The 12,447-nt window shown below is 32.8% G+C and overlaps 1 protein-coding gene across 1 annotated transcript; it reads right to left on the bottom strand.

Annotated features, from left to right (window-relative positions):
- Positions 1-893: 893 nt before the first annotated feature.
- Positions 894-1,830, bottom strand: LOC106776765 (transcription factor bHLH131-like). The gene is made up of 2 exons (XM_014664236.1): positions 1,603-1,830; positions 894-1,331 (listed from the first exon to the last, which is right to left on the bottom strand). Exons 1-2 carry the CDS (start codon positions 1,828-1,830, stop codon positions 894-896), a joined length of 666 nt encoding a protein of 221 aa, XP_014519722.1.
- Between the last annotated feature and the right edge of the window lie 10,617 nt (positions 1,831-12,447).

Raw genomic sequence — 12,447 nt, 5'->3', positions numbered from 1 at the left:
AGTGTGTGGTGGGTACTGACTTTGTTAAAATTTAAGTTATGAATTTGAGATTAATGGTTGTTTTGGAGGACCAACAACTACTTAGGGGTTTGTTAGGATATTTCATCCAAGTGCTTGTGTGAGGAAGAGGGACTTTGTGATTTATGTGCCCGTGTAATCGATTACAGACAGGTTGTAATCGATTACCAGTGCCTGTGTACCAAAAGTCTAACGCTGCTCCCTGGCTCTGGTAGAGGGAGCTCCCCAGTGTGTTGTGTGTACTGACTTTGTTAAAATTTAAGTTAAAATTTAAGCAAAACCTAAAATGGAGAGAGATACATGCTTTGAAGGAAAAAGTTTAATTAAAATGATTGAGGGTGTTTTCGGAATAACATAAAGTCACCTTTTTCACATCAGTTTTTTAATTAAAAAATAAATTAAAGTGAGCCAATAGAATGCTGACATATGGCGTTGGCAAATTGTTGTCAAAAATTGGTTGTCAACGGATCCAAATACAAAAGCAATTTCATGTTAATTTTTCACATCATTTCATTATGTACTTGAGTCTTAAAGTGGTTGCCAGTGTGTTAGGAAATACGTCGCATTCAACAAGTCACATCCATCGGCAATGAAAACTTGAGGCTTCCATATCCCTTATCAAACACATTACATATTATTATCATATACTTTATATGAAGAGTCCGACATAACATTCGACACATACTAAATTGGAAAAAGTAATTTTTTCTTGCAAGTAATCCTAAACGTCAGAAAGCCAAAAGTTTCACAAAGCTCCTAATGTCATTATTATTCTACAACCCTCAAAACTATAAATATTGTTACTAGTCCTTGTTATAGCTCCTAACTGAGTCAACATTCCTCAATCATCAGAAGTCAGAATGAAGAACACAGATTTAGTGAGTAGAACGGCGCATCTTAAAGGCTGGCTTGTGCATGGCAATCTTCAAAGAGCTCTTGAGCATCCCCATACGATCATTCCCAAGACCTTGCACCCACAACACACTTCTGTTTCTCCCTCCCACACTCACTATCTCAGCCTTCACCACTTTGGTTTTCACTGACTCCATTGCCCTTGATATTGCAGACATCAATCCCAGACTATCCTCGCAACTCAATGTGGCCTTCACCAGGTCCTCCTCATTATTACATTTTTCCAACCTCAACCTGTCTGCCCCACTAGGAAACTTAACAACATCCTTTGATGAGTTACCACACCTATCTTGTTCCACTTCTGATACCTTTTTCTTCAGCTCCTTCACTTGCTTGATAGTCTCTGCCAACACTGATGCCTTGTCCTTCTGATGGTTCATAACAAAATCTAATTCACCATGCTTGTAAAAGCAAATTAAAAATGACAGAACTGTAATCTGGCAACTTCTAAATAGGCCCACAAACATGTTTTTAGTCTCCTAAAACATTTCCAGAACTTAGTTGTCTCCTCAAATTGTAATATGTCTTTATCACATGACTTTTAAAGGGAATAAGACTAACTTTTTGGAAATTATTTATGAATGAAAAACATATCTGTAGGAATTTTCAGTTTCACAAGGTTGGTTCCTGGTTTAGACCTGACAAACTGTTTGATATTTGTCTGATACTTACTTTGATCAAGTTGGGAAGGATAGTTCGGAGGGTTTCATATTGACCATTGATTCTCATTCTACGTCTCTTTTCAGCTTCACTGTGTTTCTTTGCGGCTACAACTTTTATCTCTGTCTTTGATCTTTGCTTCAAGAAACTGGTTTGGTATGTCCTTGAAATGAATGGCCGAGGAAACCCACCTCTTATCATTTTAGCTTCTGAGTTATAGTAACTTTGAAGATGTTGCATGCCCTGTACTAATTATTTCAGTAAAGCAAAAGAAAGAAAAACCGATTTTAATTTAACTACAGACAATTTTGAACATGCAATAACTTTGTTACCTGTAGAAGGAAAACCATGGAAGAATTTAACTGATTTGCCTCCTATGGAAGGTTGTATGCAAAAAGAGGCAAGAAAGCAAGAAGATTGCTACAAGTTTTGCCTTTGGTCACAACTTTCTTATAAGAGAATGGATCTTCTTTAATGGTGTAATGGCATGCTCAAAACATATTTTTTCAATTTAATAAGATAATGCAAAAACTTCCTTCTAATAATAGCAAATTAGAAAAAATAATCATAGCATTTAAAACAGGTATGATATAAAATTTAATGTTAAGATTCTTAATATCCCCTGTAAGATCCGTGTATCTTTTTGAGTAAATTTATGGCTTTTTGAGAAGTATTCAAAGATTTTATAGATTAGGGGAGCATTTCTTTTCATTTTTTAAATTCAAATAATATAGCTTTAAAAGTGTAATTTTAAAAAGTTACTTAAAAATTCACGAAAAAATGTGTATGTTAATTACTTTAAGTGAAAAAGTTACCTAATTATATTTGGAAAGAGAAATTGCACCATTACGTATTAAATAAAAAAATATTATTTTCATTTATTAACAGATATAACATTATGTCATTAAAGGTTACAACGAAGGCAATTTAAAAAGCATATATTTTCATACAATGCTATAAATTATTAAAGGTTAAAATTACCAAATAAAAAATTGTTAAAAAATTCCATATCTTTATATAGAGTTATAGATAAAAGAAAAAAAAAAACTGAATTTCTTTTACAGCTTGAAGGACCCATGAAACTTGATAAATTTATTCTGCTAATAAATTAACTCTAGTATTAAGTTAAAAATCTATATATTAATATAATAACTTAATTTTTAAAGAAATTATCCAACTCACTATACAGTGATGTGTATCTGTATCTAGTTATGATGGTTGTGGTTACTTTATGAAAAATATACATATAAATGTTTTATATATTTATTTGACACTATTATTTTTTATTTTAAAAATTAACTCTTTTATAATCACTTCATCCTTATATATATATATATATATATATATATATATATATATATATATATATATATATATTAAATAAATATAAAAATATATCATTTTATCATTATTCTGTAACATATTATACTCGACTATGATTCTTACACGTGAAGCACTCGTTAAGTTTCAAAATCTGAAATGTTGGCTTAGTAATTCTTGCTTTCTCTCTCTCTTTTTTTTCTGTTTCTTTTTATTTTGTTGTCTTTTAAATACAGAATCTTAAAATACTAGGAAATAACCACTTCATAAGATTACTTATTTGATTAAAGAATCAATTATGAAAATTCACAATTATGAATGTCTAATTAAAAAAAAAAAAGTAAAGAGAAGATATTCTTAATACATAATATATGTTGACGAGTTAATTTATATTATCATTTATTTACAAATTATAATATATAGTTTACAATGAGTTTTAAAAGATTTATGTAGTATTTATTCTGTTAATACAAAAACTTATATATTATAAGTTTATTCTGTTAATATAAAACTTGTACATTTACATTAGAATCTGCATGCATAAATTAACTGTCGTACCTTTAATTTGCATGCAATAATATCTCTACTCACACCGAAAATTAAATGATAGAACAGTTTTGATGGTTAAAAAGTTATAACATTAAATAGGAGATAATTGCTTTTTTTAGAATAATAGAATGATGTACTTTTAAAGGGTGTATTTCATCACGAGAATGAAGAATAAGTGGAAATATTAGTGCATGAGATGTGAATTTGGCTAAATCCCTAAAGTTTGGCCTTTATTGACATAAGGCCAAAAAAATCTACAGAGGAAAAAACTTATATAATAAAAAAAAGTATACAATGCAACTCTACACAAAAGTTTAGGACCAACTTATAGAGTATTTTTTAAAGCGAAAAACTATATTTAAAAATAAAAATTATTTATTTAAAATATTTGTTGAATCTAAATCTTTAATTTGTTGATAATATTGGGTTGAGTTTAAATTAGGTTAACTAAAGAACATGTTCAATAAGTTGAGATGAATCTAGATCATATCGAGAGTAAGCTTAGATGAATTTAGATTATATTGAATTATGTTATGAGACCATGTTAAGTTAGTTAAGATAGGTTTAGATTAGACCAAATCGAGTCGAGTCTACATCAAATTGATTTATAATTAGTTCAATTAGGCTAATATGAAACAAATTTAAGTTAGGTCAAATTAAGTTAGGTTCAAGTTAAGTAGGTTAAGATGAGTTCACCTAAGGTTACACCAAGTTGAATTGGACTCATGTTAGGTCGAGTTGTGCTTTCAAGTTAAGCACACTTCAAGCCAAATGTTGATCATGAAAAGTTAGATAGGTCCATGTATGTTGAGACAAGTCAGGTTAGGTTTAAATTGACTAATCTCAGGTACGTTTGAGATGGACTCAACTCAAGTTAAGTCTATGTTGAGTAATATTGGATAATTTTTATGTTAGGTAACCTAGATTGTGTCCATGTTAGGTTTGTGTTAGCATAGCCAAGGCGAGTTGAGTTAGACCAAGATCATGTCAAGTTGACTTATTCCTAAATAAAATTGAGTCAGGTCAAGCCTAAACTAATTTGGCTATAGTCCGAAAAAAGTCAAGTGTGCCCAAGTCATGCAAAGCTACCCAAGCTAAGCAAGGTCAAACACGACCCAAGCAAATTGGATTGGCCATCCAAATAAAATTGGATTGGACCTAGGTCAAGTTAAATTGAATTGGTATGAGTGAGGTCAATATGAAATTGAGTTGGGTCAAGCACAAAAGTATAGATTTGTCTCTAGTGAACTCATGTTAGGTTGAGTTGAGTTTAACTTAGGTTAGGGTGAACCATATTAAGTCAAGCTCAAATCAGACATGGTTGAATTGAGTTAACCTCAAACATACTAAAATCAAGTTACTCGATTAATGTTAAATCAAGTTGTGTTGAACTTAAATTAAATTGGATCTAAGTTAGGAAATGTATAATCAAGTTCATTCAAATTATAAAAATTAGATTATCTTAAGCTCAAATGATGTTAGGTTAAATTAAATCTTTATAAATTGATATTTAAGCCTCACCGTTATAATTAAGTTAAAAATAACAAAAATCAACTAAAAATTAAATTATAATTAATATAAAATACTTATAAATTAATTTGTAATTTATAATATTTTAAAGAATCTTACTATAAAAATATTTGAATTAACTAAAATGATAATTTTATAATGAATGAAACTTAGAACCTATTCTATTTTATAAATTTTTTTTGGAAACATAGACAATTGTTTAAAACACTTATTTAATATATAATAATAAGGAACTTTCGAAATTGGTAGAAGTTAGTGTATGCGCATAATTCTATACATTTATGATAATAAAACACATTAATGCAAAGTAAAATTACGATGCAACAATAGGCATATATGTATTTTGTTGATTCGATTGAAGGTTTTGATTAATTTAAACAAAACTACCAAATCCTCACCATCTAAATAATAATCTAAATAATAATAGAACGAACTTGAAGATGTAAATGTTGTTTGGTCTGAATGTATAAAACTTAAACTTCTAAATAGTAATACCCATTTATATCGTGGAAATATTGTAAATCCTTTCAAGAAATTTGGCGTAACAAGTTATAATAATATGGGTTAAATATGCTTTTTGTCCTCTAAGTATCACTGATTTTTGGTTTTAGTCCCTACTCAAAACATTGATGGCTTTTAGTTCTTATAGTATTGAAACATGTAATATTAGTCCTTAAAAATAAACGGCGTTAACTTTTTATTGACCTGGCAAACGACGATGACACCTCTTCTTCCACCATCAGTTTAACTATCTGCCGCGCTGCTATATTTTTTGGAACGAGATTAAGTGATATGGAAGTGTGTTTGGGATTGAAATCAGATTCCAAATTAGGGCAAAGTGCGTTTTTTGAATTGGGGAGAGTAGTTTTTGACCCAAGATCAACCATTGAAGAGGCAAAGATGGAAATCACCCGCATAAAGGAGAAAAGAGGCGTTGTTTTAGTGCTGATGACATTTCCAGCATCTCCAAGCGGAACAAATTGGTTTCACTTGGTGTAACGACCAGGCAAAGGGGCTCACGTTTCTGGATTTTTGCTTCGTAGAGCTCGATATGCGAAGATGGAGGCAGTGCACGATTTGAGGGTTCTTTCTTGCGATTAGGGTTCACAAATTTGGGGTTTTCTCTGGTGTGATTTTGGGGTCTCTCCCTTTAAGAAGTTGCACCCACGGGATTCAAGATTTGCCACAAAGAATAAGACCACAACAAATATTTGTTACTCTTCTTTTCCTTCTCTTGCTAATTACTGAGTTCTCTGCTTAACTCCAATTGCAGAGCCACTGGTTAAAATGAAAGAGTTAAAACGTATACAGAGAGCCTTGAATTAAACCAAAATTGAAGATTTAGCAAAGTATGAAAAAACAAAAATATAAAAATCATCAATTGCAATGATCTTAAGAACTTAATAGAAAGAAATAAAAAATACATTGAATCACACAAGATAAAATAAAATAAATATACAAAATATTATCTTGCTGTGAAAACGTTAAATACATAATAAATACATATTATCTTGTGAGTTATTGTTGACAATACTTAATAAAGTTTACAACTTCAAAGAGTATCTGAGTTCTCGACTCATAAGTTGTTGCAGTGAAATATGATGTAAAGGAATGTTGAAATCTGAGTTTACAATGGTGTGAGCTGACTTAGGAAACATTGAGAGATTTGTTTCATTGTTGGGCAAGAGCAAGGATTGAGATTTAAGCACGCAAAAGCCACAATAGCAACAACAACTATGTCTTGCAAAACTGTGAATGTTGGGTGTGAGAGGTGTTGGTCCAATATTTCACATAACTTAATGCCACCATCTGTACAAGTTGAATCAAGTGACGAGAGTACTTCTTTAGGATGTTTTCCCATCAAAGTTTCCAATGCCACCACTCTGAAGCTATACACATCACACTTTTCATTCACAATCATTGTATATGCAAGCTCTGCATTTTTGAAAATTTGCAGTGAAAGATCAAAAGGAAAATAATTGAAAATACAAGTGCAGAAAACTACTCAATTTGCTTATTATATGGATCTTGATTAGGTCTGATATGCATCAAATAATAAATAAATAAGAGTAGAGGAACATATGAACAATTTACCAGGTCCTTCTCCAACCACTCATCTTATCACTCCTAACTCAAGTCCCCACTCATACATCAAACTACTATAGTAATTGTATAAATCAAAGCAGGTCAAATACTGACCTTTTTCCGATTATTGATTTGGGCATGGCATTCCGATTAATTGTACAACCTTAACCTTTAATTAAGGCATAACCATCCAAAGAGTATTGTTCGAAAAAACTTTCAAGTACTACAACAAATGACAAATTACAGAGGAGGTTGGACACATGTTGCAGACTGCAACATTTCTGAAGCACTTTTGTACATGGTATAACTTCTATGTCTATTCAAATCAACCCATCTGGTTGCAGGGAGGAGGATGCGCAATTGACGGAGTAGGCGTCTCAGTGGCGAAGGCGACGAGAGCACGACGAAAGTGCACCGGAGGCGCGACGAGAGACGATGATTGAGAAAGTTAGGGTTTTTAATTTGGGGAATTTCTTTTTGGGGATCCGGTGAGGGTTGTTGATGGTTGAGCCGGTGGAGTAGCCATGGGGGTTTCAGTGGCTAGCAGCGGACACGCGTTGAAGAAGAAGAGTTCACATGGCTTCTCGTGGCATACCGTTAGCCACATCACCAAAAAAATTGACGTCATCTGTTTTTAGGGATTAAAGATACATGTTTCAATACTAAGAGGATGAAATGCCATCAATCTTTCATGCAGGGACTAAAACCAAAATTCACTGATACTTTAGGTACTAAAAAGATATTTAACCCTAATAATATTTATCGAAAAGAATTTTTTTCTTCTCCTATTTTTTTTATTCTTTATATTTTTATTAATTTATCTGTTATTTAGTACACTATTAAAATTAAAACATTAAAAAACTTTAAATATGTTTTTTTAATTTAATAGTAGCTATAGTAATAAAATTAATATTAATAATATTACTATTCATATAAAAAATCTTTATTATTAATAATATTATATGACATTGTACAATAATAATAACAAAGGTTGGGTTACCATCACTTGTTTGTTTGCAAGTGGCTTAAGTCTCATTCCCCTCAATATTTGTAATATCATTTATCTTCCTAGGGTTTTTGTTAGAGGATTTTCTAGATTCCGTTCTAATTTCACATAATCAATGAAAATAGTTTCACTCTTTAGCAACTGTTTCACCAAATTGTGTCTAAATTGTATATGTCTATTCTTTTCGTTGTAATTCTTGCTTTTAGCTATAGCTATTGCCGATTGGCAATCATAGTGTATTGACACCGATGAGTTGGTTTCGTTCTTAGTGGAATGTTTGCTAAGAAGTTTGTCAACCATTCAGCCTCATTACTAGCCATCTCAAGAACGACAAACTCAGATTCCATTGTTGATCTTGAAATAATTGTTTGTCTAACTGATCTTCATGTAATTGCACCACCCCTAAGTGTGAATCAAAGATCTAGTTAGCATCATTTTACCCTTTTAGTACAACAGGAAATCCATTATATTCAATGGCATAATCCATTGAACCTTTGAAGTATCTCATAAACCTAGCAAGCGCATCCTAATGTTTCTGATTTGGACATTGAGTGTACATACTCAATCTACCTACTAAATAAGAAATATTAGGTCTAGAAAAGCTCATCAAGTGTAGTAAGCTCCGATTATGTGAACATACTGAAGCTGATGACTAGGGCCCAAGCCCAATTTCCTTAGCCTAGTATTTCCTTTTACTTGTATTAGACATGTGTACAATGTGTTAGGCATGTGGTACATTTGGTCCTATATATAGGCATGCTAACACATCTTGTAAGTACTTTTGAGATAATGAATTAATTTTCTGTTGAGTATACTCCAGACTTAATTCCTTGAAAGTCAAGGCTGAAGAATCCAAGGGATTCCTCAGCCACCTTCCGATTCACTTTGCCATTCTATTTCATTCCATATCAGATTTCTCACTCCTTCACCTAATCACCACCGTACGCCACTCAACTTCAGCCGCGTGGCTCAATCAGCGCCAACCCTTACTTCCTACGCTGCATTTTCATTCTCACACACTACAGAATCATTCTCTTACATGTCTCTGCTTGGAAGCTAGGGTTCCTTCACAGAGCACTGTCTTCCACCACCGATTCCCGTCCTATCCACCGGTAAATCTGTTTTTCCTTCCTAGACCCACCTTTTTATCATCATCTCCGTTACTTTAACCGAACGTTTTCCTCGGTTTCTTTCACTTTCACTGAACCAAACTCCATCTTCGTTCCAATCTTCGATTCAATCGGTGAAACCTTCTTTTTCACCGGTTAAAACACTCCAACTCCCTAAACTTATCACTTACACCAAACAAACCACCCTAAACCCTAGGTTCTCTCCGTTTCCGGTCTTCCGCTACGTTTATGGCCGGTTCGTCAGTCGATCCGTGCTAATTTCTTCACCTCATCGCCGATCTGCCTCAGAGTCGAGCTCATCAGAAGCTGAGAAATAGATTCTCCTTTATTTTTCATTAATTTAGAATTAACATCATAAGGGGTACTCATTGGTTTAAAGTCATAAAACCCAAACTTCTTAAGAAGTTTCTAAATGTATTGTTTTTGGGATGGTAATATATTATCTCTCTTCCTTATGTTTTTAATACCTAAAATCACATTGGCTTCACCTATGTCTTTCATTTCAAAATTTGATCCTAGAAACAATTTAGTTCTAGCGACAATCTCATTGCATGTACCCAAAATTAACATGTCATCCACATACAAACATGTAATGACATTAGGTGAAACATATAATGACATATTCTCAACTTTCATATTTAGAGTACTATCAATATCATTAGGTGAAAAGCCAAATTTATTTCTTTGAGTAATTAAGTAACATTACCTACATTCATATTGTTTCTAAATCAAAACTACCATTGTACTAATACTATTAAAAAAATAGTGCACCAACTAGGTTAAAAAAATGAATAAACTTAAACACATGCATCCCATATGTGTGCCTCATCTGCTAGTGACAAACCAAACACCACAAGAAAGACATGATTGTGTCAGAAAAAGAGAAGAAATTGTTTTTTTTTTGTTTGAAACTCACTATAACAGAGACGTAAATTTGGGGAATAAAAAAAATAAAAGAAAAACTTCACAATTAGGGGTTCTCATTAAAAGAAAAACTATAATAAGATTCATTCAATTGGAATCACAAAAGGAGTTATACCACAATTATATAAAAAAATATTGGCATATTAAATGAAGAGACGCTGCATCACAAATTTTAATAATTGTTATATTCGTGGCCAAGAAAAATTCAGGTGATATGCACTTGTTTTATACACTTTCTAGAAAGTAGTGATTTTTACCAACCATACAGTGTAACCATAATGAAACCATAACATTATCATGCATAACACATTAATTTCATCATACATTAGAACACTAATGGTTAATCAAATCACATCATACAAACTATCATCAAGGATAACTCTTCTTACCTTTTTAATTTTGGACACTAACGAGATCGAAAACGAAAGGACTAAGATTTCAATCGCTTGTGTCTATATACTAATGTATAAGTCCTTAAGATTGTTGAGAAATTGTTGACAAAATCCCGAATAGTATTTCATGAGGCGGAACTCTAAAAATAGTAAAAAATAAACCTAGGATATTTTTAGAAAAGAAAAGGAGAAAGGATAAAACTAAGAGGAAGGAAAATGAGAGAAAATGTTGTGTGTTTCAGAATGCAGGAAATGCTCTATTTATAGAGCGTGAGACAGTCCCCAGGGAGAAACTTGGTCAAAGACTATTATCACAATAATGAATAATAAATAAATAAATAAATCAAAATTGAATGTTGCACCAAAGAACGTTTTGCCATAATAATGAATAATAAAAAAACTGATTGTTTACACTTTCAAACGTTGTTGACTTTCAAATTGAGTGTTTCTTTTACAATAATTTATTATTTTACAACACATAGTCCACTCCATATTCTTTGGCATAACCCTTTACAACCAACCTTACCTTACACTTGTTAGCTTCTTCATTTTAATTCCGCTTAGTTTTGTAATCCCATTTCACACCCACCTTTTTTGTTCCTTTAGGTAATTCGGCCAATTCCCATATGTTATTTATCTATTGCTTCCATTTCAAGATCCATCTCTTTCCTCCCCTTCTCACTTTTAATAGCTTCTTCAAAATGGATTGGATGTTCAGTTGTAGACATCACCAAATGAACTTCATTCTTTTCTATGAAAAGGCCCTTTCCAGACATATAATCCTTCATCCAACCAGGTTGTCTCTTATTTCTTCCCTTATTAGAGGTTGAAGTAACATCTCCACTCAAAGAGTCCAAATAACGCTAATCTCTTTCACCAACATCAAATGCAGGTTCTCCTCCCACTTCATCCAAACTGGACTCGTCAATTCCATTTTCATGATCATTTCATTCTAATTCTCACTTATTTACTTTTGCATATTTCTAATCCCATTCCCAAAAACTTTTTTCACCACTAACATTTATAATACTTTTTTGAGAAATTGGATCATACAACTGATAACAGTTTAAAAACCGTTATTTTTATACATGAAATTGATATCAAAACACACCCTTTATGACTTAGAATGAGCTTAAAATAATGTAAAACACTTAAGTTAGGTTACAAGAAAGTCAAAGGTGCTTTTAGAGATATTATGCTTGGTTTTACATTGTTTTGACAGGATTTAATGAGAATTGAAGGATGGAAAGTGAAGTAGGAAGGAGTTGGACTCAAGAAAGGATGAAGAAAGGTGTAAAAGAGGAATCGCACCCACCACTCAGCGCCAATCTCAGTGCTGAGCGCATGCTTTCATGAAGGAATTACGGTCTAACGCTTGAGCGCCAGCCTTGTGGAAGACTTCCAGTCAGATGCTTAAGCGCGCTGAGGGGTGAATGAAGAACCGTGTCTACCGTTGAGCGCCAAAAAGTCACCGCTGAGTGCTGAGATCTTCAGTTCAGTACGGCAGGACGCCTGTGCATCAGCGCTAAGCAACCCAGTGGAATGTCGCACCTACCGCTGAGCGGTGCAACGAGCGCTGAGCGTTGTATTTGGGCCTGGGCCAAAATTCTGTAATTTTTCATAGCTTATAAATAGACCCTCAGAACAATTCTAGGGTAATCTTTTGACAGACAAAAATGACATAACACCTTCTACACTCCTTGGAGGCGGCTTTTGGATGCGAAAGCTCAAATTCACCAATTCTAGGGTTTATTCTTTCATTCTTTCCATTAAATCCATATAGTTTCACCATGTCAATGGTGAACTGATGGGTGTCGCGGCCCATACAAATTTAATTGCATATTAGAAATGCAGTATAGCTAGGGAATGACCCCTAGGTCGTCTCCCAAAGACCAATTTTGCGGTTCGAGAATCGAGTCTA

This window comes from Vigna radiata, chromosome 11 (assembly GCF_000741045.1).
Source record: "Vigna radiata var. radiata cultivar VC1973A chromosome 11, Vradiata_ver6, whole genome shotgun sequence".
Taxonomy (NCBI): domain Eukaryota; kingdom Viridiplantae; phylum Streptophyta; class Magnoliopsida; order Fabales; family Fabaceae; genus Vigna; species Vigna radiata.
This window is presented reverse-complemented; position numbering and strand designations above follow the sequence as displayed.

Bases quoted from the DNA above. Each gene is read 5' to 3' on its own strand.
- LOC106776765 (XM_014664236.1), bottom strand. From the start codon at position 1,830: ATGCAACATCTTCAAAGTTACTATAACTCAGAAGCTAAAATGATAAGA. The intron at 1,332-1,602 runs GTAAGTATCAGA...TGCTTTTACAAG, and splicing joins TCCTTCCCAACTTGATCAAA to CATGGTGAATTAGATTTTGT.